The 22359-nt window shown below is 47.0% G+C and overlaps 1 protein-coding gene across 6 annotated transcripts in view; it reads right to left on the bottom strand.

The window, feature by feature from the left end:
* LOC140733194 (serum response factor-like) overlaps nucleotides 1-18312 on the bottom strand; it is a 62079-nt gene extending 43767 nt beyond the window's left edge. The window contains exons 1-2 of one of the 6 annotated variants that reach the window (XM_073056191.1): nucleotides 17626-18310; nucleotides 4333-4599 (exon numbers count right to left, since the gene is read on the bottom strand). In XM_073056191.1, the coding sequence (XP_072912292.1) occupies nucleotides 4333-4599; nucleotides 17626-18117 (759 nt within the window). In that variant the 5' untranslated portion in view covers nucleotides 18118-18310. Of the gene's footprint in view, nucleotides 1-4332; nucleotides 4600-17625 lie in introns of all 6 variants that reach the window. The other 5 variants (XM_073056194.1, XM_073056193.1, XM_073056192.1 and 2 more) reach the window with 5 other exon arrangements.
* Nucleotides 18313-22359: the final 4047 nt, after the last annotated feature.

Below are 22359 nucleotides of genomic sequence, written 5' to 3'. Positions count from 1 at the left end.
TGAACTCCTGTGGATAAAGTTACTTCATGATTAACTCAACATCCCCAAAACAAAAGATTATCCACCCTCTGCATAACTTGTCCTCAAACAATGAAGAGACATACATAAGGATATGGATGTCCTCAAACAATAAGGATCATTTCCCATACTCCAGAACCAACTTACATAAAATTCCCCATCACCTTCAATGTGCCAGCATGGCTTCTGGTCACTTTAGGAAAGGGTTTGAAGATCAGAAATCAACTTGTGGTTTATTCAGAGTGATCTCCTTCTGCATCACACCTCTCCAGAACTAAAAGAATGCATTTACTTTTAATGCTACACTCCACTAAACAAACTCCCTCTCCACCTCACATCTCAGCAAATGCTTGTTTTTCAAATGTAGTCATCCTGGTCTTTGAGCCCCAAATCAGTACACAGCCTTTCCCCACACATCCTCAAAATAAAAGGGGTAAGTGACCAGAAGGCAAACTTCGAGAAATAAGCAGTTAGCAGGGAACCAAGATTTTCCTTGAAGTGGGATTACGTCCCCTCCTCCATTCTGCACATTTCATGCCTCCCCCCCCCTCCCCAATTTCACATTTCCAATGTTTGTGGGAAAACAGATTTCCAGCTTCATTCTAACATGGGTTTGCTCTTTAAGATTCTACCATGTTTATATGCACAAGAAACACTTCTCCACTTACCCAAGTCCTCCATTTCTCAGGCATGAACTTATCCTACTTTCTTCATTTACTAAAGCAGAGGCTATTCAGCCCACTGTGACCAGAGTGGGTTTTCACAGAGCAACCCCAGCTGAACCATTTCTACTCAGTTCTGTGCAGCCCTGAAACTTATTTCCTGCCTTATTTTCATTAAATCCCCTTTCACCCTTTTGCCACTTACCTACACAAAACAAACAGTTTACAATAACCAACTCACATGTTTCCGGGGATGTGGGATGAAAGCACAGCACCAGATGGAGATTGTCCAAAGAACACACACGTCACCCAAGGTTAGGTTCAAACCCAGGCCCCCATCTGGCAGCAGAACCAACTACAGCACAATCACACAGCCACCATTTTATTGTTATTTATATACATGTTCAGAAAACCACACTCAAATGCATTAACATTTCATTTATCTCAAGCAAGAATTACAGCAGTGTTGGCTTTGCCACAATTATTCCTTCATTTTCCTTTCACCCATCACAAACACCTTTAACCCTTTTCTCCATTTCTGCATCTCTTCTTTGACCAGCATCTCTCACTGACAAGTCCCTCTGAACCTCTACAACCTTTGAGAGCACAGAGCAGCAATTTTAAAAGCAAAATGGAAATATAAATTCTGCCTTGTTGACATTTATAACCCAAGAATTTTAGGAGCAGGAAAAATAAACAGTAGGACTTAATTTCTTTTTATAAAAGTTCCACTTCCAAACATCAGGATTCAATCACTTTTTCCAAACTTTCGAACAAATGCAGGTAAGATTATGCAGCCCGCAGAGTTTGATATCAACAAGCAGCAGCACTCAGAGGCAGGCACATTGAGGGACGCAAGTAGCAAGACTGGGAGCGAACTGGCACTGCAGGAGAGATTTACCAGACTCTGCAGAGATGTGCAGGCAAAAAGTATAACTGCCATTCCAGGAGGGTATTAGCAAATTGGACTCTTTTGTTAAAAGAATACGGGTGATTTCATTGGAGCAGACAAAATTCTTACAAGAATACGTACACGACGCTGGAAGAACTCAGCAGGTCAGGCAGCATCCGTGAGAAAAGGGTAGCCAACGTTTCAGGCTGAGACCCTTCATCAGGAATGGGGGGGGGGGGGGGAAGAGAGGGTCAAAGCCCAGTAATAGAGATAGGGGAGGGGGGTAGGGCCTAGAGGGGCCAGGTGGCTACTCTTTTCTCACGGATGCTGCCTGACCTGCTGAGTTCTTCCAGCGTCGTGTACGTATTCTTTGATCCACAGCATCTGCAGTTGTATTTTTATGTTAAAGTTCTTACAAGTTTGACCAGGTATATACAGGTACAAAAATAAAGTCTCTCCCATCCACCAACTTGAGAAACAAGAGTCAGTCCTGAATTGAGGGCTCTACGATTTAGAGACAAGGTGGAAAGAAAGAGGAATGAAGGGTTATGGGACACGTGCAGGAAAGAAGGGGCAAGGTAAAAGACGAGCCAGCTATGATTATATTGAACAGAACCAGCTGTGCATTGCCTACTTGGCTCGATGAGGAAGTGGGAGGCTAGACTATCAGAGAAGTCTCCCTAACCTTGTACGCCTATCCCCTCTGTCCACCATTAACACAGGAAGCTGCTGAGGGGCAGGGGTTACTTATGGGTTTCCCTGTTCACCAAGAGCTTGCAGTCAGTGAGGAAGCTTCCCAGTTAACTGTCACACTGCCTGCTCTAACAAACACATTGGACAAACCTGATTCTTTTGTCTGCCACAGAGGCCAAGAGAAGATCTGATATTATGAAAGGAATAAATAGGGTCGACCCCCACCCAGAGAAAAACTGAAATATTAGACAACATGCACTGAAGACAAGAGGGAGAAAATTTAAAGGAAATTCAAAGGGCAAGGATTTATAAAGACACGTGTGCACACGCAAATAGACTCTTCACAATGGGTGCATGGAAGGGTAGAAGTAAAAGCAGATATAGTGGTGTTTAGAGCTTTTTTAGAAAGACATGAATATGCAGAGAATTAAGGGATGTGGCTGCTGTGCAGGTAGAAGAGAATTTAATTCCGTACCTTGTTTAACATAAAGACTGTTGGCCAAACTGCCTGTTCTATGCTACGTGAGTGAATATTGGAACACACAATCCACGGGCTGCTCACAGAGGTCCAAATAACTAACTTGTAGTACCACTGAACGAAGATGAGATCCACCCAGCAGCTTCCCAGATCTCCCAGCATCACCACCACAGTCAAACAACAGGCAGCAATAAAAAACTCTCAACCAATGTTTAACTCTAACCATGGTGAGGTTAGTTCCAATCTGGACTTGGCAGCTGATTTCACTCCTCTGTGTTGGTGGGAAATAGGAGATTGAGAAGGGAAATCCTGCTATGAAAAGGCTCGGCTCCTGAAAAGCATCGCAAACTGTTCCTTGGTGGCAACCCCACCCTGCCAATGGTCTGGTCACGACCCAGTTCACAAACCAGGAACCAGCAGGTCTTCAATTTGTGCATTTTGTTTTGTCTGAACCTTTAAAGCCACAGAATACATTCAGAAGTCAGAGTACAGTCCCCAAAGATGGACGACTGACAAGCTGCTTTCCGGCAGCTGTTGCTATCACACGTGAGGATGACAGGCACGACCGGAGACGCTGCTCCTTCACCCACCCGATGTCTGGTGGAGGCAGCCCTGCCATTGCTGGGACCCAGCACCACAGGAGGAACGGTGACACACTGTACATCAGTCAGTGCGAAGCCTGTGGGTTTTACAAGCTCTCCCAATTCAATAACGCCCAGAACTTATCAATATTTGAGCCATATTGATGGACAATTACAGCTTCTATGATCGTGGCTGAACGGTAAGTTTTGTTGCTGGGATGACACTGGAATAAACACAATTCCAAATCAGGATGACGCACAACTCAAAGCTTACACACGTCACTCAAACACAATCACAAAATTGCTTTGTGTGAAAACACATCTATTGATGTGAGTAAAATCTAAAATGAGAGAGAAAATGCAAACTGCCAAACCAAAATTCTTGATTATTTTCTGTTCTAACAGGACAATTCAACACCAAACATCTGAACTCTGCCATGGGAACCGATGACCGAGACAACGGGGAAAGTGCTCAAAACATCCGCAACATTGCCGCCAAATCATGGGCTCTCGAGCCCAGTGTAGCAGCCACACTGCCATGAGAAAGGCAAGGCCCTGCAACCCGTGGTGAGTGGAAGGAAGAGACTCTCACCCATCTCCGGGCAAGTTCACAGTTCCCACAGAAAGCTCAGACACCAGGAAACTGAGTGGGGAAATGCCAGAGCCCATCAAAGGAGAACGTGTTAGGACACGGGAGGTGACAAGTAGTCTGTCGGAAGAACTTAGCGTGTCAAGCAGCATCTACGTGGAAAGGGAATTAAAGTTGTCAGGACTGATGCAGGGTTTCTTCACACCCTCCTCCCACCAAAGAAGCTGCTTGACCCACAGTTCATCCAGATTCCTGAAACTAGTCTCCAGTTTCCACAGGTACATCGTACATATGGCAGCTCCAGCACAGCAACTATTACACCCATTCACCTACCCCTCATCTTCATCCAGACCCACAAAGCAACGTATCAGCTGAACACTTACTCCCCACCACGGAGTCACGCTGCCCCATGGGTTTACCTTGTTTTCTCCACTGCTGTCGGTCTCCGATACCTGATAGGTGAGATCAGTTTCCTCGAAACCCGTGGCGCTCATCCGCTGATCCGTAGTGGGGTCAGAGCGCGGCGGGGAGTCTGGGGAGTTTAGACACGTCTGTATCAGCGCCTTGCCCGTCTCACTGGTGATCATCGGCTGCAGTTTCTGGGTGGCAAAGGTGTACACGTGCCCTGTCTCACTAGCCACCAGGAGCAGCACCTGCGTGCCTGTCAGCGTGGAAAGTTCATATGCCTGTACGTGGACAGAGGAAGGACAGGTTGTTTTATCATGGCTTAACAGGAGCAACAACCACATCAGCAACACTAGGACACCAGTCCGTACAGGAGCAGTGGTTAATGCGGAACAGTACACTGGGACACCAGTCCGTACAGGGGCAGTGGTTAATGTAGAACAATACACTGGGACACCAGTCCGTACAGGAGCAGTGGTTAATGCGGAACAGTACACTGGGACACCAGTCCGTACAGGGGCAGTGGTTAATGTAGAACAGTACACTGGGACACCAGTCCGTACAGGGGCAGTGGTTAATGCGGAACAGTACACTGGGACACCAGTCCGTACAGGGGCAGTGGTTAATGCGGAACAGTACACTGGGACACCAGTCCGTACAGGGGCAGTGGTTAATGTAGAACAGTACACTGGGACACCAGTCCGTACAGGAGCAGTGGTTAATGCGGAACAGTACACTGGGACACCAGTCCGTACAGGGGCAGTGGTTAATGCGGAACAGTACACTGGGACACCAGTCCGTACAGGGGCAGTGGTTAATGCGGAACAGTACACTGGGACACCAGTCCGTACAGGGGCAGTGGTTAATGCGGAACAGTACACTGGGACACCAGTCCGTACAGGGGCAGTGGTTAATGCGGAACAGTACACTGGGACACCAGTCCGTACAGGGGCAGTGGTTAATGCGGAACAGTACACTGGGACACCAGTCCGTACAGGAGCAGTGGTTAATGCAGAACAGTACACTGGGACACCAGTCCGTACAGGGGCAGTGGTTAATGCGGAACAGTACACTGGGACACCAGTCCGTACAGGGGCAGTGGTTAATGCAGAACAGTACACTGGGACACCAGTCCGTACAGGAGCAGTGGTTAATGCGGAACAGTACACTGGGACACCAGTCCGTACAGGGGCAGTGGTTAATGCAGAACAGTACACTGGGACACCAGTCCGTACAGGAGCAGTGGTTAATGCAGAACAGTACACTGGGACACCAGTCCGTACAGGAGCAGTGGTTAATGCGGAACAGTACACTGGGACACCAGTCCGTACAGGGGCAGTGGTTAATGCAGAACAGTACACTGGGACACCAGTCCGTACAGGAGCAGTGGTTAATGCGGAACAGTACACTGGGACACCAGTCCGTACAGGGGCAGTGGTTAATGCAGAACAGTACACTGGGACACCAGTCCGTACAGGAGCAGTGGTTAATGCGGAACAGTACACTGGGACACCAGTCCGTACAGGGGCAGTGGTTAATGCAGAACAGTACACTGGGACACCAGTCCGTACAGGGGCAGTGGTTAATGCAGAACAGTACACTGGGACACCAGTCCGTACAGGGGCAGTGGTTAATGCAGAACAGTACACTGGGACACCAGTCCGTACAGGGGCAGTGGTTAATGCAGAACAGTACACTGGGACACCAGTCCGTACAGGGGCAGTGGTTAATGCGGAACAGTACACTGGGACACCAGTCCGTACAGGGGCAGTGGTTAATGCGGAACAGTACACTGGGACACCAGTCCGTACAGGGGCAGTGGTTAATGCGGAACAGTACACTGGGACACCAGTCCGTACAGGAGCAGTGGTTAATGCAGAACAGTACACTGGGACACCAGTCCGTACAGGAGCAGTGGTTAATGCAGAACAGTACACTGGGACACCAGTCCGTACAGGAGCAGTGGTTAATGCGGAACAGTACACTGGGACACCAGTCCGTACAGGGGCAGTGGTTAATGCGGAACAGTACACTGGGACACCAGTCCGTACAGGAGCAGTGGTTAATGCGGAACAGTACACTGGGACACCAGTCCGTACAGGGGCAGTGGTTAATGCAGAACAGTACACTGGGACACCAGTCCGTACAGGAGCAGTGGTTAATGCGGAACAGTACACTGGGACACCAGTCCGTACAGGGGCAGTGGTTAATGCAGAACAGTACACTGGGACACCAGTCCGTACAGGAGCAGTGGTTAATGCGGAACAGTACACTGGGACACCAGTCCGTACAGGGGCAGTGGTTAATGCGGAACAGTACACTGGGACACCAGTCCGTACAGGGGCAGTGGTTAATGCGGAACAGTACACTGGGACACCAGTCCGTACAGGGGCAGTGGTTAATGCAGAACAGTACACTGGGACACCAGTCTATACATCACAGCACAGTACCTGAGAAGCTGCACATCTGACCCAAGCCCAACATGTGCACACTGGCTCAGTGATGGCCAAGTTTGCACAATGAGCTTCTATCAACACTTGGATTCTCACTCCGAGAGATTGTTAGACCAGGTCAGGTCAAGAGTGGAAGATTGAGTACTCAGCTGTTGTCAGGCCTATCATTTGAAACTTAAACATCCCTCATCGCTACCTCAGACTGGCAAAACTATGTCCACTTTGCACTACAATAGACCGTTTTTATTTATTCAAATCATTTTCTTTAATGATGTACAATTTATGTTTTCTTGTAAATATCATGCATCTCACACTATGTGCCTGTGACATTGCAAATTTGTAATTTCTGATTGCATCATGTGCTTATGGCAACAAGCTCTGCTTTAACTCAAACATATACCCTGGCAGATCTGCAGCACAGAACATGCAAAGCTCACAGCATCCTGTCGTGCAGCCCCAGACAACAGCACACGCAATCTACATCTGATACTGGTGCCCAAACTCTACAAACACAGAGAACGCAACAGTAAGGAGTGGTTCTCTCCTCCATCCTGCCCTGCTCTGCTGTAACATGATGGCTGATCAGCTAGCTCAGCGCCACAGGTTCCCTTTAATATCTAATCTATACATCTCCGCCACCAAAGCCCCCTTGGGTAAAGAATTCAAAGATCAGCTGCACTGAATAAAGCAACTTCCTCTCATTCATCCTGAGCGACCAACTTGTTGGTCCAGCTGGGGTAAACATGTCACTGCGCAGGGTACACAAGACAATCATCATCCGGAACTCCAGAGGAAAGGCCTGGGGATTTCACCTTTATTCACAGGATTAACCTGACATCCCTCAGAAACAAAGCTGGCAAACTTTCAATCATTCCCTTGATTACACACCTTTTCTTAGAAACAGAAAACACAGTAACCCTGCGTGGTCTCACCTCAACTCTGTAATAAGACCAAGTAACATCCACTCTTATTCCAAGTCCTCTCGAAATGTTAGGCAATACACTCTGCCTTTCAAAATGCTTGCTATCAGTATATTAACCTCATAAGATCCCTCTAAATGCCATTACTTTTCAATTCCTCACCATTTAAAATGCTCAATTTTAGTCTTTTTTCTACAAAGATCTCTAACACATTTAATTCCTCAGTAGGATAAAAAAACTGGCATGTGCCCTTTGACCCCATCAATTCTCAACCCAAGACGGCCATTCAACCAGCCTCCCACAGACACTCACCATTACCCTCGGAGCTATTGGGTCCAGAAGGGTTTTGGATCTCAAATTTTGGAATATATAATAAGATAGCTTAAGTTCGCCATTATTTCAAACTTTGAATTTATGTGTTACTGATAAGCAATCTTTGTCTTACACTTGTTCATCACACACATACCTAACAGTAAAAAAAAATTACTTATCATTAATAAATGAAAATTTAATGAGTGCAGGGAAACAAAAGCACCATTGGGAGAATACATGATTGAACAACAATGGCAGGCTTTCAGTCTCCACCTATAATGCCTTGTAATTAAAAGGTTACAGTACTTTTATTTAGGTTTTATGTTAAGTATACATTTTTTTTTAAAAATCAGCATTGTTGACTTGTTAGATTTTCATCAGCAACATTCCTGGCAAACTCAATGAATTTCTCTGCTGCTTTGTGACCAGCAGATGCTTTAAAAATTTAATGCTGTGTCTTTTCTTAAATTTCTGCAACCAGCCTGCTGAATATTCACAACTACCTTAAATTTTCAGTTTGCTGTGATAGATCCTTGCTTGTTACATGATCAGCATTATTTCACTCCGATACTGACAAATCCACTCTTTCAATACACAATCAAGATCTTCATTTCTCACTTTATGCACTGTTTCTCTATTCTTCATGAACTTATGATCATTACATATCCGAGGTCCCTCTTCAGAACTGCCTGTGGTGTGCATCACCTGGGAACCTTCCCAGCACCACGTGGAATTTTCCATTTGTGAAGTTACATCAGTGTTCAAACAAACTTCAGATTTTGGAGGTTTTTGGATAAGGAGTACTCAGCCTATACTACTGAATTCCAGTCAACCCTCCAACCCCAAGTAGTCCCTGTAGTCCTACCATTTTTTGCCTATTAAATTAATTAACACAAATTCATTGAACAAAATTGGAATGAACTGATTGAAGCAGTGGGCTCCATGTGGTAACTTAAAGGGACAAATCACCACGTGTTTTCCTTGTATCTATTCAGCTGCTTACAACTCAGATTTATCAAATGTGAATACTCTTTCAATAATTCATTCAAATTCTGTCCAATCCAGCCAAGTGGCAGTTAGTAATTCTGTACATCAGACCATCTAGTCAATAGCTTGCTCTTTTCTTAAAATAGTTACATTTGCTAACTTTCCTTCTGTGGGAACAGTTCTACAATTTATAACACCCAAGCTAACATTTCATTAGCCAGTCGGAGCTGGGATTTTGTGCTTACTAAGGGATTATATACAGATTAATTACGTATTAATTCTTTAAAAGTTAGCTTCTGTCATACTTTAAATGTTTCCCAATTCATGCCTCACACCTTCGTTAAGATCTCTACTTCACACTGAGACCAACACTTTCAAAATCTTATTAAAAGTTAAGATCGTTCTTCCCCAAGGCCTCTTAACCACCAAATTATTAATCAGCCTTTTCTCAATACAGATGGGGTAACTACACAAGTAACAAAGAATAGTCTGGAAAATCTGACAAGTATCCAAGAAAGTCAGATTATCCGAGTTACAGTGAAGTGCCAATAAAAGGCACAAAGGCCTGGGTGAATAATCCTAATGCCCACCGATGTAGCTGCCCCCCAGGGAGTTAACCATGCTCTCTCATAGGTTGATTAAATTCCACAAGAGACATTTAGCTCAGACCATTGGGGGAGGGTTATCTCCATATACCCATCCCAATGGTCTGAGGAAATCGATGATCTTCTAAGCAGCTGCTTTGAGTTTGTAGTCTGGCCTACTTTCCAAGACTCAGCTTCCGGCCCAGGTCAGAGACCATCAGCAAAACTACCCGGGAGACAAGCACTCTGGGAGAAGACATGAGATTGGAGCAGAGGATTTTCCACAGGTTTACTGAATAGTGGAGCAGGCGTGAGAAGCAACAGAACTACCTTTGCTGTGGGACAAACCTCTTGCTCCAATGATCAACAATCTTCAATGGTCTTTAAGTACAAAAATAAACCTTTTCCAGGTACAGTCTCACCAGTGGCCTATAAAGCCACACTAAATCCTCCCTACTTTACTCCACAGCAACGCCCAACACCCCACTGGCCTTCCAAATCACTTCTTGTCCTCTACGCTAACTTTGTATTTCATGTACAAGGGCACCCAGAACCCTCTGTACAGCAGCATTTAAAAAGCTTTCCACTATTCCGAGCTTCCTCTCAAAATGTATAATCCAGTCCCACATTACACTCTGATCTGCCAGATCTGTACCCAGTTCCTCAATTTCTATTCCAAAGGCCTGCTCACAACTGTCATTCCCATTTCAGAATTATTCTCCAGTTCAGTTGCTTCATTTAAAGATTGTAAACTGCACGCAGAGGCCCAGCATGGATGTCTGTGGCATCTCACTAGTTCTAGCCCCCCCACCCCAAAACGATGCATCTATCCCAGATAGATTTTATGTACTCCATTGTGAAGAGCTTCCTTCTCATCATGTATTAAACTTCCAGCATCAGATCAAATACCTAGTTTCCCATTATTCATCCTGCTTGTTACATCCTTAAGCACCAAGATTCACCAAGCACCATTTCCCCAGCACAGAACCACGTTGATTCTGCTTCACTCTCTCGATCGGCTCCCTGTGCTGCTGTCCCAGTCCTGCCCACCTAATCTGGGACGTCTCACAATCAAGCGTAGTCCATTTTATCTGCCATGGGAGCTTTCAGCCATGGTGTACATCCCATCAAAACAATCAACAGGCACGGAACAGCAGGCCCTCATGTCTTCTCCATCAGCAGACCAGCTTGAAAACATCTCTGAACAATTATTACCAACAAATCACGTGTGGAGCCAACTCACTGGACCACTGTTATACCACCCTTGAGAGCACTTACCGTGCTACTCCACGCCCACAAGTCTGATTACCTGGCTTGCGGAGTACAGGCAGAAATTGAACTCCGCGCAGTACCATGTGAAGGCAAGGACTGCTTACAGGACTGTCGACTCAGTGGACTGGACTGTATTCAGGGATTAATTTTCAAATCGGAATAAGTACACCCCAGTTGTCACCGACTTAATTAAAACTTGTGGATGAGGCTGCTGCTTTCCCAAATCAAAATCCGTGGATGAACCAGGAGATTCATAGACTACCAGGAGCTCGATCTGTGGTACTCAAGTCTAGTGATCCAGCACTCTACCAGAAGGCTGGGTACAACTTACAGAGGACTCTCAAAGGCAAAAGAACAACTCCAAAGGAGGAAAGAGACAGAATCAGCAGGGTTCAACGCCGGCAGAGTATGCAGGCCATTACTTCCTACAAAGCAAAACCTAACATCTTGAATGGCACTGATGCTTCACTCCCAAGTGAGCTCAAAGTCTTCACTGCACGCTTTGAAAGGGAAAATGAAACTGCAGCTATGAGGATTTCTGCAATGCCCGGTGACCCTGTGATCTGTTCCAGAAGCTGACGCAAAATCATTTTTCAAGAGGGTGAAGCCTCACAAGGTGATGGGCCCTGATGGTGTACTGGGGGTGCTCTGAAAACCCTTGTCAACCAACTGGCAGGTGTTCAAGACATTTTCTATCTCTTATTGTTACAGTCAGAAATTTCCTGCTGATTCAAAAGGGCGACAATCATATCAGTGCCGAAGAATAGCAAGCTGAGCTGCCTTCGAGTCTCACATTTACAGAGAAGAAGTGCTTCAGAGGTTGTTTATGGCTAGAATCAACTCCTGTTTCAGCAAGGACCTGGACCCACTGCAAATTGCCGATCACCGCAACAGGTCCACAGCAGGTGCAATCTCATTGGCTCTTGTATCACCTGGACAATATATTAGGCTGCTGTTTATTGACTGCAGGTCACCATTTAATACAATCGTTCCTACAGCTCTGACCAAAAAACTCCAAATCCTGGGCCTCTGTACCTCCCTCTGCAACTGGATCCTCGACTTCTTCACTGGAAGACCACAGTCTGCACATCAGAAATAACATCTCCACCTCATCAACACTGGTACACTCAAGCATGCGTGTATAGCCCACTACCCTCTCTCTCTACACCCGCGTCTGTGTGGCCAGGCACAGCTCAAACGCCACCAATAAATTTACTGACAATACAACCATCATTAGCAGAATTTCAGATGGCGATGAGGTGGTGCACAGGAGTGAGATATCAGCTCACTGAGTGCTGCCACAACAACTTTGCATGTAACATAAGAGCAAAGAATTGATTGTAAACTTCAGAAAGGGCAAGACAAGGGAACTTATACCAGTCCTCAGAGGGATCAGAAGTGGAAAGGATGGGCAATTTCAAATTCCTGGGTGACATTTCTGAGCCTGGGCCCAACATATTGACAGCAGCTACTTTTCATTAGGAGTTTGAGGAGATTTGGCATGTCACCAAAGACACTCTCAGATTTCCCCGGAGAGTATTCTAACTGGCTGCATCACCATCTCGGGTGGGGTGGGGGGGGCACTGCATGAGATCAAAATAAGCTGCAGGAAATTGAGAACTCAGTCAGCTCCACCATGGATACGAGCATCCCCAACTCAAGGAGCAATGCCGCAGAAAGGCAGCATTCATCACTGAAGACTCCCATCACCCAGGAGATGCCCTCTTCTCATTGCTCCCATCAAGGAGGTACAGGAGCCTGAAAGTACACACACTGGTTCAGGAACAGCTTCTTCAGATTTCTGAATGGACATTGAACCCATGAACACTACCTCACGACTTTGTTTTTGCACTACTTACTGAACTTAACTTCCTTTTGCTGCCATAAAGTTAACAAACTTCAGGACATACGCTAGTGATACAAAACCTGACTCGGATTCTTTTAAACTTTAAGTGCCTGACATTATCTTCATAATAATGGATTCCAGCATTTTCCCAAGACCAAATGTTGAGCTAACTGGCCAATAGTTCCTGATTTCTGACTGCGTCCTTTTCTCAAACAGTGGTTTTGCACCCAAGACAAAAGTTACTATAAATTATCCAATAAGCAAACAAATAAATAATGCTACAAACTGTAATAATGAGGTACTGTTCAGAAATCTTTTGGAGGGGAAGAAGCCGTTTCTAAATCGCGTAGGTTCTTATACCACTTCCGGGTGGTAGGAAGAAGGAGGCATGTTGCAGAAGGCGAGTTTCCTTAACGATGGATGCCTTCTTCCTGAGGCATCACATCTTGAGGTCATCGATGGCAAGGAGGGTTATGCCCACGATCGAGTCTGCAACCCTCTGCGCTCTCCTGCGATCCTGTGCACCAAATCCTCTATGCCAAATTGTGGTGTAACTAGTCAGAATAGATCAGTGAGCACATCCCACTGACAGGTGCATCTCAGGCTGTTAGCTTAGACACTGCTCTATTCCCTTACATTCATAACCATGGGCTAGGCACTACTCAAACACCATCTTCCCAAATTCGCCTATGACACAAGTAAAACCGCGGAGGAGGCATACAGTGTGACAGGTTGGCAAGTTGAGTAGAGTCATCTTACATTCAATGTTACCAAAGCCAAGGAAGTGGCATTGGATTTAGGAAGGGGAAGTCAGGAGAAAACACCAATCCTTGCTGAGGGGTCAGCAGAAATTGTGAGCTTTAAGTTCTTGCGTCAACATCTCAAAGGATCTTTCCTGGGCCCAACACATTGATGTAATCATCAGGAAGGCATGAGGAGTGCAAGACTTAGCGAGTCAAAGACACTTAGAAATTTCCACATAGATAATGGTAGGAATATAGACTGTCTACATCGCAAGCTCCAATGCTGCCAGGGGTCGTGCACTCATCACAGGCACAACTGCCCAAACATCCTGCTAATTCAGGACACTCACCTGCTGGGACATTCCTCTTTCTCTTTACTACCATCAAGGAGGCGGCTCAGGAGCCCGAGACCCACGCTCAAAAATTCCAGAACAACTTGGGCCCCATCAGACTTTTGCATGATCAGAATCAAGAGTAACGTTTAATACCACTGGCACATGCTGTGAAATTTGTTATTTTGCACCAGCACATCACTAAAAATTACAGTATAAATTAAATAATTAGCACAAAAAGACAACAATAAAACTGAGGTAGCATACATAGTCGTTCAGAAATCTGATGGTAGAGGGGAAGAAGCTGTTTCTGAAACATGAAGGTGGCTTCAGATCTGCAGTGACTCGTCTCTCAACGAGGAAGCCAAGGGAGGGAGAGGGAGAGGGAGTACAGTTTTGGAGCTTATTGATTAGAACTGAGGGTACAACTGTGTTAACACTGAGCTTAGTCAAGAAATAGCATCAAACCTGATGCAGGCACTGCCATCGTCCAGCCGATCCAAGGCAGAGCGAAGAGCCAGTGAGGTTGCATCCGGTGCAGAATTATTGTGGCAATAGGCAAAGTCCAGGTCCCTGCTTAGGAGTTCTGACCATGGCCAGTCTCTCAAAGCATTTCATCACAGTAGATGTGAGTGCAACTGGGTGATAGCTGTCAGGCTGCTCTTCTTGGGCACTGGTACGATTGTCACCCTTCTGAAGCAGGTAGAAACCTACAACCGCAGCTGTGAGACATTCAAGATGTCCCTGAACACTCCTGCCAGTTGGTTTGCACAGGTTTTCAGTGCCCTGCCAGGTACAGCATCAGGGCCAGACATCTTGCAAGGGTTCACCCTCTTGAAAGAAGTTCTGATGTTGGTCTCTGAGACAGAGATCACAAGGTGACCAGATGCTGCAGGGATTGGCACAGGTGGAGTTTTATTCTCCCTTTCAAAGTGCACATAAAGGAGCTGAGCTCGTCTAGCAGTGATGCATCACATCCATTTACGATGTTGGGTTTTGCATTAAGTAATGGCCTGAATACCCTGTCAGGGCTAATGTTCATCCAATTCTGTCTCTCACTTCAAATAGAATTGTGTTTTCGCTCTTAAAATAGCCTTCCATAGATCATACCTAAACTCTGGTATGGTTTTGGATCATTGGTCTTGACTGTCAGAGCCAGCCATCAGCAGACTATGAATCTCCTAGTACATCCACAGCTTTTGATCTGGGTATGTTCTCGAAGGCACACGCTCATCCACACAGGTCTTACGGCATATTCATTCACATTCAAGGATCAATCCCTGAATACTGTCCAGTCCTGTAAGCGCTCCTCCGCCTCCCTTGACCATACCTCCTTGGTCCTCGCCACTGGTGCTGCCACCTTTAGGCTCTGCTTATACACTGGGAGAAGCACAACTAGGTACGATCAGACTTTCCAAAGTGTGGGTGGCACAGCAAGTGTTCCTGATGGTGGTGTAACAGTGCCAAGTGCATTGGCTCCTCCAGTTCCACAGGTGATACAATTGTGGTAGGTCAGAGACCTCTTCAAGCTGGCCTGGTTGTAATCCACTGCGAAAATAGGAAAGGCATCAGGGGGCACTGTTTTGTGACTGCTGATCACGGTGCTCAGCTTTTGCAATGCCTGCCCGATGCTGGCCTGGGGTAGAATATACACCATTACCAAGATGACAGCAAGAAACTCCCTCAGCAAGTACACAGGACGAAACTTGACCACGAGATGCTCTTGGTCGGGTGAGCAGGACTGAGATTGGATCTGTGCACCACAATGAGTTAATCCTAAAGCATGCTCAACCTCCTTAACTTTTAAAAGGCTCAGCTGTCCTGTCCTTTTGGTGGATCGTGAAGCCTGCGACTGCAGCACTGCATCTGAAATGGCCAGGGGTGAGCCATGTTTTCGTAGCAGTCCCTGATGTCCCCCCGGTTCTGCAATCTTGTTCTTCCAGAGTCTGTACATTCACCAGCAGGACAGTCGAGTGGGGAGTCTAAGGTCTCTGTGTTTCAATCATACATACAAAACAGCTTGCCTTCTCCACTTTCTCTTTCTTAAAGGGGAACTGCTCTTGCAGCCCAAGTCTGCTGGCTGGAGTCCACAGAATTTGAAGATACATGTTTTTTTAAAAAAACATCCTAAAACAATATTGCTTATTGATACTCCCATGGCTGTGACTGTAGGTTTCTGCCAGTGGTCCTAAACCGGGATATCTGACGATTTCCATCGAAGCTACACGTAGAGTCACAATTTATCAGCGCCATCTTGACCAGAACCACGAACACTGCTTAATTTTTCCTTGTTTTGCATTAGTTATTTTGCAATTAGTAATTATGTCTTTGAACCACACTGCTGCTGAATAATGTCAGTAAACCTGATTCTGTGGAAACTTGTGGAAGTCTCAACTGATATACCAAGACTCCTGACGAAGGAGAGCTGCTGGTGTGCCTTTGTGACCATCTGCTACTGTGGGCTGCGTGCAGTAGTAGGCAAATTACAATGATGCTCAGGCTCGTGTTAATTTGAAGCACAGGTTGATAGCTTTTGATTGGTAAGGGTACGAAAGGCAAAGGGGAGAGGGCAGGTTTGAGAGGGAAAATAAATTTGCCATGGTAGTGTAGCAGTTACCATTAGGCTATTAGAGCACCTGTGATCCAGGGTCAGTTCAGCCACTGTAAGGAGTTTGTGGCCACGTGGGTGCTCAGCTGTCTCCCATACTCCAAAGGCATACAGATGAACTGGTCACGGGGGTGCAATGGGTGGTGCTGGCTCACTGGGCCAAATGGCATACTTCCACTATGTCTGAATTCTAGCCTCTTCATTTAAGTAGATGTAAGCTGCTGGGTGATAAGAGCTCTTCCTGGTCACCAGCACTATCGAAGCAGTGAGCGCTGAAGATGTCCAGGCTTTCAGTCCCTGGCAAGAGCCTAATGCGTTGCAAAGGTTCACCCCCTTGAAGCTGTGACATCAGATTCTGAGACAGATCACAGGGTCACAGTGAACAGATTGCCATTATAGTCCCAATAAGCACTGGATGGTATCAAAAGCTTCCAGAAGTCCACTTGAACAACCAACAGCTCCCGCTCCAGTCTGCAATTCATAGCTCCTGCTCGACAGCATACACCCCCTCACACCAAGTATACTGATGGACACCAGGCTGAGGGCCCAGTGCCCAGGCTGGAGACACTGGACAGATAACTTGGCTAGCTGCTCTTCCCTCAAAATCCAGAGGGAGCTGGGCCTAACATATATCCTGTCACTTCTCACAGATCAGGCTCTTCACATGGTGGGACCGCCAGGAAGTAAACAGGCTTGAACTGGGGAGAAAAGGAGGGGGGGAGTGGAGGGGGGTTGCTTTCGATCCATAATCCCAGTAACAGCTCTAGGTGCAGCCACCAGCAGAGTTGGCACCATCACTCTGCAAAAGGTCACCAACTTACAGTGCATCTGCAATTTTACACCACGAGGTAAAAAGAGAGCTTTAACAGGGCACTCATTCCGCAGAGCAGTCACGGCGGACACTAGTACCCTCGGAAAGCAGGCTGGATTTCCAGCTACCTGTTGAGGTATCCCGGCTGCAATATTTCTTGCAACTCCGATTGTCCCCGCCGCGCATCCAACAAGTTGTCTTAACCAACCCGCCCACACGCACAGGGTTTAACCTGTCCCCATCAATACAGAAGTGGATCCGGATACTGGGGGAGGGAGAGAGGGGAGGAAGAGGTGGGAGAAAGAGGTGGGAGAGAAAGAATAAACAGCCCACCCCACCACTCCACCGGCCAGCCCCCTCTCCGCCTCATTTAACCCAGAGCTTGCCAGCGAGCTGTCAGCCGAGGCCGGCAGCGTCAGCCGCGGCCCGGGCCGCTCACCTTCTTCATGATGCCCGTCTTCCTCTTGCTGAAAGTCGTGTATCTCCTCAACTTGTTGTCGATGAATTCCATTTTGATCTTCACTCTGCCTCGCGTTTTCTTGCCCGGTTTCAGCCCGGCCACTGCAGCTGCCGGGCCTCCCGCTGCAACTACCCCGTAAGCCCCGCCGCCGCTGCCCGCGGCCAGCCCCGGGCCGCCACCGCAGTCCAGGCTCGGGTCGTGTCCGGTCAAGCCGACTGCTGCCTCCATGTCCGACACCCGACGCTTCACCCCGCGCCTGTCAACCGGGACCGGGGGCACCACCAGGTCATCCTCGTCGTCGCTGCTGGCCTCCGAGCCACTGTAGGCGGAGCTGAGGGGAGGCTCCCGTTCCCGGTTGCGGACGCTACCCGGTGGCGGGGGCGCTGCGGGTGGTGGTGGCGGCGGAGGCGCCTGCTGCAGGTTGCCCACGGTCGAGACGCTGTCGTTAACTCCAGCCTGGCTCTGCAGCATGGTGCGGGGCTCCGGTCCGTGCGGAACCCGCCGCTGCTTCTCACTCCCGCCACCAACTCGCTACACCGGCAGTCGCAGCACGGCGCGGCACTCTGCTCCACGCCCAGCAAATAATCCCGCGCTCACCCACAAGCCCGTATCACCCGACCTACCATACCCGCCCTGGCAAAAGAACCTCTCTCTCCCCCAATCACACCACGGCTTCAGAAATAAATCAATGACTGGAAACTCCGGCGGTCGAGGATTCCCTCAATGGCGGAGGCAGCGCGACACTGGTGCCCGGCGCTACTTTCTCCTCCCCATATAAAGAGACAATGTTTCCTTTTATGGCGCGAGCTGCCCTTATATGGTGAGTCACCGCTTCGCGCTTTGATTGGCTGTCCGGTATCGTCACCCCCGAATAATTTACATACCAGTGCGAGCTTCTAATTACATCATGGGTGGGTTCAGAATGGGAGAGGGGCACATGAGTGGGGGAGGGATAGGGCTTCAGAGATTACTTGATGGGCCAAGTGATTTGATTTTGCTCCTATATCTTATGAGGGAGTGGGGTTTATGGGGAAAAGATGGGGTTGAGGACAGAATAACTGGGAGAGGGAGGAGCAGGAGATAGGGGTTGAAAGGAGTGGAGTAGGGAGGGAGTGTGAAGATGGGTGAGATAGGGCCAGGGGGTGAGGGGGAAGATGAGAGGAACTCTTGTTTCTCCATCTCCCCATCATCTGTTCCCTTATCCCTCTCTCCCTATCACCAGCCCTTGTCCTCCAACTCCACCCCTCCTCTTCTAACAGTTCAATTGGCCTGCTGTTGCGCTTTGTTCTTCTTCTTTATCTCCTACCCCTTTTGCCACACTCCCCTACTTCTCTTTCAGCTCCCATCTTCCATTCTTCCTTGCTCCCTACCCTCTCCTTTCATCCTTACTCCCTCCTCCCCTTCCCTGATATTAGGATAATAATTTGCCCTACTGTTTTCCCCACAACTGGATGAACTACTTTATCCACATGGAAGTGCATAAACCATCCACTTGACACTATCTCAACATGTCCCAGCCAGCTCTGTATTGGTAGAATAACTCATCATGACAGGAACATTGTGAACGGCACTGATCTGAAATACCCCGCTTGGAATAGAACAGTACAGCACAGAAACAGGCTCTTTGGCCCATGATGTCTGTGCCAAGCACAATGTCGATCTGAACCTTACTGCCTGCACTTGACCCATATCAGTCCACTATGATTATTAATGTACTTATCTGAACCCCTCTTCAGTGATACAATGCTATCTGCTTCCATCTCCACCTCTGCTGGCCTATACCAGGTATATTAAAAATGTCCCACATGTCCCTCCAAACTGCTCCCCTTTCATGTTAAAGTTATGCTCCCTAGTACGAGACTCTTCTCCCCTGGGAAAAAGAATCTGACTGACTCATCAAAGGTCTGATTTCCTATATGTATGAGTCTGTACTGTAAGTTAATAACACATTATACCTCACAATTATTGTCTTTGCTGATTTATTGTCAAAATACAGTGACACCTTACAATGCTAGGAGCAAACTGTGGGAGGTAGAAGTCAGATCTCAGGACAGATCGGACATTGTTATTCACAAATGGCTCTTCCTCTCTGAGGTTGTTGGCATAATCAGTAAGCAGACCGAGGAAGCTCCTATCACCTGTAATGAGCAAGAAAATGAAATTTGAAAGGTGCAATGACGATCAGCTGAGCAAATGGAGGAGGAGACAAAGCTAAAGCTCACCTCATGAACTTAACCTAGCTGACCAGGATGTAGATTCTCTCTGTCAGCCTCCATTCCCTTCTTGACCTCACGTCCCATTGCCTTTCTCTGTGTCTTCTCCGAGTCTTTTTTCTGCTTTCAATGATCATTCCATCTTGCCTTCCTTTCCCTTCTCCTCTTCCTCTGCTTGCCTTATCTTCATCTCCATCTTCTGCTTGTCTGGTCGTACATTTCCCCCAGCCCTTCTGGCTTTCCCATCTCAATCTATGCCTTTCTCCCCATCCTCTCTGTCTCCCCATCCTCTCTATCTCCCCATCCTCTCTATCTCCCCATCCTTTCTCTGTCTTCCCAGCCTCTTTCTGTCTCCCCAGCCTATCTCTGTCTCCCCATCCTCTCTGTCTCCCCAGCCTCTCTCTCTCTCCCCATCCTCTCTATCTCCCCAGCCTCTCTCTGTCTCCCCATCCTCTCAATCTCCCCATCCTTTCTCTCTGTCTTCCCAGCCTCTCTCTCTATACCTGTTAATCTCTTCCTCTACTTCTCCCTGTCTGTCCTCTCTGCCTCTATGCCTCCTCCCAATTTCTCTTCCTCTATCTCGACCTTGGCCAGATTCTTTCCCTCTCTCTCTCTGCTGTTCTCCATCTCTCCTCTTCCTTGCCATCCAGTCTGTATTCCATTCTTTATCTTGGCCCATTTTATCCTCCTCTCTCCACCTTGATTTCCTCACTCTCTCTCTTGACATCTCTTTCTTTTTATTGGCTTCGCTGTGTTCAGTCTTTCTGATCCTCTCTGGTGACATCTTCCTCTGCTTCTCATTATCTTGACTTCCTCCCTCTCTATCATCGTATGATCGTGACATTAGTTTCTGTGCCCACATTGACCTTCTCACTCTCTCTCTGCTTCTCTCCAGTTTCTCTTCCTTCTCTCTCATCAGCTGGTCTCTCAGATTCCATTCTTGTTTCCTCTCTTTATCTCTTTCTCTCTCCTTAAATCTGCCAATTTTGCCTGCCTCCCTCACTCCTCTGTCTTCCCAAACTGCTTTCCAGCTCTTCTCTTCCTCCCCTCCCTCCTGCCTGTGTATCTTTATCTGTTTCATTTTAGCTCCCATTTTGTGGGAATACTCTTTCCCTTTCTCTCTGTGGATCTCTCTGCCCATTTCACCTTTCACTCAATAATTTGAGAGAACTTCTCCCTCTCTACCTTTGCATTCCTCTCTTATTAAAGCACTTGAGTGGAAGTACTGAGATCCAAACTGCCAATGGTCCACTGTGCAAAACTGTGAGTACCTCTGCAGGTATGTCATCGGCAGAGATTGTGAGAAATGTCATTGTCACCAGGACAGTGACTGTGTAGGCAGTAGGTGCAAGGAAGGAAACCCAAACACTTGCCACCTGCAGAGAACTGGCAACATCAATGACCACACATTTTTTCCTCTGCCAGAATTCTTCCCATTTCCTCTCTGCTCTTGGGACCAACTGTCCTGACTACTTTCCCCACCATGCCCATAGCACCACGAGGACACAACAGCACAAAGAGAAAGGCAGTGAGCACCTCCGGTGCCTGAGGCAGCAACATCCCACCCAAGCACCAGTAAACTGGTTAGAGTATATAGAGTAATGCAGCACAGAAACAGGTCATTCACTCCAACTGGGCTGTGCTGACCAAGATGTCCATCTATGTGTTACCTGACTTGCTCCAATTTTGTTGGCCTACCTCCTTCATTCTAGGTCTTGATCCCTCTGCCAATGGAAACAATTTCTCCTTTTCATGATAAGAATCATTCATAACCTCCTCTGTTCCAACAAAAAATAACTCCAACTTCTCCAGTCCCTCATTTTTGAAATCAGTCCAGCAAATCTCTTCCACACCCTCCAAATTCTTTCCCTCTTTCTCAAACTGTGGTTCTCAGATGGCCACTACTCCAGTTGTAAAGGAATCAGAGGAAGCATCAACTCAGTTTGCACCTAACCATGCTTAACTAGGGTTTTGTACATTTCAGTAAGATCACTTCTCATTCTCCTAAATTCCTGAACATGGTAACCTAATCTGCTAAAACTGTCCACATATGACAAATTGTTTATAAGAGGAACCCATCAGTCTAAGCTGCAGAGATGGGTACAATTACAATGTTTAAAGGAGAGCCGGATAGATGTATGAATAGGAAAGGCCAAATGCAGGTAAATGGGACTAGTTTAGATGGCATCTTGGCCAGCAGAGATGAATTGGAATAAAAGGCTTTTTGCATGCTGTATGAATTTACAATCTTTGCTTTCCCTGTATCTGTTGCTGGGGAGACCAGACCTGCTCATAATATTCCAGCTGCAGTCTCACTAGAACCCCATGTAATGGAGAAAGACATTTCTTGTGCTCAAATCTCTTCTACTAAAGGTCAATATACTATTACCATCTAACCTGCATGTTAACATTCATTCAGTTGTGTACAACGAAACACAGGCACCTCTGAACACCAATAATCTCTCAACATGTTTCACCTTTATGTGTTTACAGTGTGGAT

This window comes from Hemitrygon akajei, chromosome 9 (assembly GCF_048418815.1).
Source record: "Hemitrygon akajei chromosome 9, sHemAka1.3, whole genome shotgun sequence".
NCBI classification, from domain to species: domain Eukaryota; kingdom Metazoa; phylum Chordata; class Chondrichthyes; order Myliobatiformes; family Dasyatidae; genus Hemitrygon; species Hemitrygon akajei.
Note: the sequence above shows the minus strand (reverse complement) of the source record. Positions and strands in the feature narration are given on the sequence as shown.